This window comes from Lampris incognitus, chromosome 3 (genome assembly GCF_029633865.1).
Source record: "Lampris incognitus isolate fLamInc1 chromosome 3, fLamInc1.hap2, whole genome shotgun sequence".
Lineage (NCBI taxonomy): Eukaryota > Metazoa > Chordata > Actinopteri > Lampriformes > Lampridae > Lampris > Lampris incognitus.
Window position 1 is genome coordinate 11995335 of NC_079213.1, and position 4250 is coordinate 11999584.

Below are 4250 nucleotides of genomic sequence, written 5' to 3' on the forward strand. Positions count from 1 at the left end.
CACACACTAGACTCTTACATGTTATCAAAATAATAGCTAAAAAACTTTGCACCAAGGCCCCAGGGAGGCGTGTTCTGAGGACACCTGATAAAACCTTGGGGTGGCATAAAACTGTCAACACTCCCTCAAGCCATCATGGTCACACGGGCCGGCCAGCCAACAGCGCCGCACAATATGCCAGCTGTACCTCATTTCCAGTGTTTCTGCGGCTGTCGCTGGCTTTCTGCATGACTTTCATTCTTCAAATGACAATATCTGGGCGACAACGGCTAGTTGGCCCTTCGATATATACAAAAAGACATAGGCGTGCACACACACACACACGCATGTGCACAAAGACACTGACACATACACACACACACTGTTTATTTTTAGCTGTGTTCTAACCTTGTAAAGCCAACATTTGAGCTGCACAGCACAACAGCCGTGTGTGTGTGTGTGTGTGTGTGAGAGAGCGCATATATCTGAGAATACTGAGATCTAAGAGTCACCATCTGTTGAAAAGTCACATCCCCCTTTGTTTTAGTCCTGTTGTCAACCTGGTCCTGAATCCTGGGCTCAACATGAAGCGTAAACCCCGGCCTCAGGTTTGCCTCCTTAGTCAGGCTTCACTCTTTATGCACCTCAGATGTGATTTATCACCTCGACAAACACAAAGGCCTATGGTGAACGGCACACATCACTGTGTTGGGGACCTAAACAGTCTACTACTATTGAGAGCCACTCACACTGACGCACATTTACACAGAATGTAAAAAATGAAGGCGTTTGATACCGCGTTCCGGCTGAGCCCAATCGAGTTGTGGAGGTTTCGCTGGATGACACGACGTGATGTTCAGTTTTAGTGTGTGGTGACTTTTCGCACACCGACCATGAATGTTGGCAAATCTATCGATCCGTCGGGCTGTCTTCCACGCCTTTCATGGACATGGCCATGCACAACCTCTGTGTAAACCTTTTATCAGGTTCAAGTTTAGGACCGGTCGTTGTCGCCTCTTAATCCCCCGCCCCGCCCCCCCGTCTTCTTGCGTCTTCTCCCATCCTTCGTTGGCTCGGTCTCTTTCCATCCTCATACATGCTGCACATAACCAGCTCGCTGCCAGTGAAGTGGTGCCTAATATAACCAAATACTGATACGGTTGAAAGCAATGGCTGAACTGCGATCTGTTCGTTTATTTCTGTTCGGCTTTTGTTGAAAGGCATCATAACAAAACGTCACATTTTCATTCGTAATAAATAACACCCTGGGTTTTTCTTGAAGTGAGTTTCATGCAGTGCACAGAGAACGAAGGCGCTCCTGATGTCTCTCGAGTTAAACATGCTGCTGAGCTACACGCGTAAACTTAAACTCTATGCATTAGTACCGCGTTAAATTGTTTCAAGCCGTTTGGCCTGAAGAGATTTTGTTTTCTATCCTCATTTCTGTCCAAGCGACCTCCTCATCCTTCTGTTTTTCTTCGCTGTGCTGGTCCCAACGACAGCGTCTTACTGTCCGCCACCGGCTGCGTCAAACATCTTCTTGCGGCCTTCCATGCCTGACATGGCCTCCACGTTCTTACGCCAGTCTCCCACTTCAGAGTTATGTACCTGGGTTTTACATGTCAGACAAACCAGACAGGGAGAAGGATTAATGTGGTATGGCGTAATAACTGACTGCAGGAGATGAAAATTTAACGTGACCGGTCTCACCATCTAGGTGGTTATCGATACCTTTCCTGCATTTAGATTGACTATATATATTGCGGTGGTGGCTAATCCATGGAGAGCCATGTGTATGCAGGTTTTCATTGCAGCCCGAGTCCACACCAGGTGATTTCACTGATGCGTTCTTCCTCTCTGGTTGAAGGGTTGCTAATCAGTGAAATCACCCGGCGTGGAGTCCGGCTGGAATGAAAACCGGCATACCCATGGCTCTCCATGGCACATGGTTAGCCACCCCTGATATATTGCATGGCTGCTGAGATTTGTTTGGTTTATAATTGACTTTCTATGTAACCTAGATAAGAGGGAATGCACCTCTGAATCTGAATTACAAAGAAAAAGTGCACCCCAAGTAAGTCAGGCAGCACTGGATGAAAGCGGTTGCACGCTGTTTCATATTTCCAGTGTTTTATATGTGGTAAAAATGAACAACTCTTGTTTCAGCACACAATGCATTTTTTTCTCCCTTTCAGGCTCCCAGGAAAGATTGACAGCAACACTAGAGAGTTTGAATATTTGATTTTTGTACCTTGTCTTGTTTGACGTCCTCTTTCTTCACAGACTTGAGATTGGCCCTCAGGTCCATTGAGCCCTTGTGTTTGGAGCCCAGGAGAGCTCTCATCATCTCATCTGCTGACACCCTCACCTTCCGCAAGGCAGGCTTTTTGAACTTGCCCCCAAGGTCCTGTACCTTCAGCTTCAGCTCACGGATCTGACAAATACGAAATTGTGTGAGAAAATATCTGACAAGGTGAACAGAGGGGGGGGGGAGCACCGTAAGTTGATTTCACTTGTTTATTTTAATTATTTGGCTGTTCAAGGAGTTCAAATTTTACTCCGCTCTCGTTTACTGACTGCTTAGTGGATCTACGCATACTGGGAATTTGTAAATATAATAACAGAGTCAACTGAAAAACACCTCTACCAATTAAACTGCTCCAGGCACAGCGTATTCATGCAATTTGCAGATAAGTAAGGGTTAGAGGGTAATTATCTTTTTATGCGAAAAAAAAAAGAAAACTAGGAATCTGTAATAAATTATATTTGCATAAGACAGGGGCACTTTTGTATAGTAATCACATTTGGTAAGAAGCCTCTCAAAAATGAGACAAGAAATGACTACACAGACTGGTCGAGACAGATTCTGTCATCCCTCAAATGACAAGGAATAGGAACCCAAATATGTGAAAGTGTTCAGCATTGGCCTTTATTTTTTGGTTTGTGGGTATATTTTTCTCGTTCTGATGTGTTGGCACAAATGTATTGTAAGATGTCTGTTTTCATCTTTGGATCTCTGGTTTCCAGCTAAAGAAGCGCTGTTCAAACTATGAACTGAACTGTGAAAGAATGCAAAATAAATCACACGATCTGAGATGTAAGACTGTTACACGAGAACGTCATAACGCTCCGATGAACTTACATCTTTGTTGTGTTTATCCACCTTGGCTTCACAGTCGTATCTCTCTTCATCCACAACGCCAATTTTTGCATGGAGCTGCTTGCATATATTCTGAAGAGAAATGTACATTTAATATACGGCATTCATATGACGCTTATCAGCGGAAAGCGTCGCTCATTAAATTTCCGTTTCGCTGATGGGGTGACTGACACCTGTACGCCACTTACCTGTAGCTCGTCCATTGACATGCTAGATAGCTGCAAGGGGGGAAGCTTTTCTGCCAAGTAACGCTCCTTTTCCTCTTCACGGTCTTGGTTTTCCTTTTCCAAATCCTCACACGCTCTGGTGAGGAGCAGGATCTGATGGGATAAAACAGAGCTCAGTCTGAATGGGGAGTATCTATGACAGTCTCTGAAGTTTGTCCACTAAGTCTGTAGGCACAGAAACAGGCCAGATCCACTGTGATGACTTTCAGAATACACTGAATACTGATAATAATATAAGGACAAAGATGCATCGATTCTACAATCTGTATTGCAATATATATAAAATCAGTGTATCACAGCTGCTTACTTTGAGGGAGAGCTTGCGGGAAGCCGAGATCTTCGACTTCGGCTGTGGAAGAAGTTATTTGAGAATATAATAAGGAATATTTTATATTCAATATAATAAGTCCAATTTCAAATTAGGAGTCATTTGAAACTGGACTGCAGAAAATTACTCCTTATAAAACCACGGCATGCCCCATTAGTCAGATAGATATCTGTTATTATTACTGAGTTTTCTAAAGAGGCATATACACCCGATCAAAACTTGAAATTTAATTTTTTTTTTAAATGTCAGTATCAGCTGATATCTCTAACACGTGCACAGGAAACAACTTGAGGTGACGTTTGACCGTCCAGCTCAACACCACTCACTCTGTTGGGCTCATGTGTAAAGATAAAGCAATATTATTATTAGGATGAAGTCAAGGGGAAAGCGCTCGGTGATGCAGTGCTTCTGATAGCTACTGATAACACCCAGACACCATCCAGCATGCCAGGCATTTGCAGCACCAGCGCCATGTGTCCCTTTTTTAGTGTTTGGTGGATTAGCACTGTGGTGTGTAACCAGCTCACCTTATTGTCCACCTTGGGATTCATGGCTC

General features: G+C 44.0%; 1 protein-coding gene across 1 annotated transcript; it reads right to left on the bottom strand.

Annotated features, from left to right (window-relative positions):
* Window positions 1–1250: 1250 nt before the first annotated feature.
* tnni1d (troponin I, skeletal, slow d) lies at window positions 1251–4245 on the bottom strand. The gene is given in 6 exon segments (XM_056275910.1): window positions 1251–1587; window positions 2231–2413; window positions 3122–3211; window positions 3328–3459; window positions 3674–3739; window positions 4222–4245. Coding segments are annotated over 6 exon segments (597 nt in total). The 3' UTR covers window positions 1251–1485.
* Window positions 4246–4250: the final 5 nt, after the last annotated feature.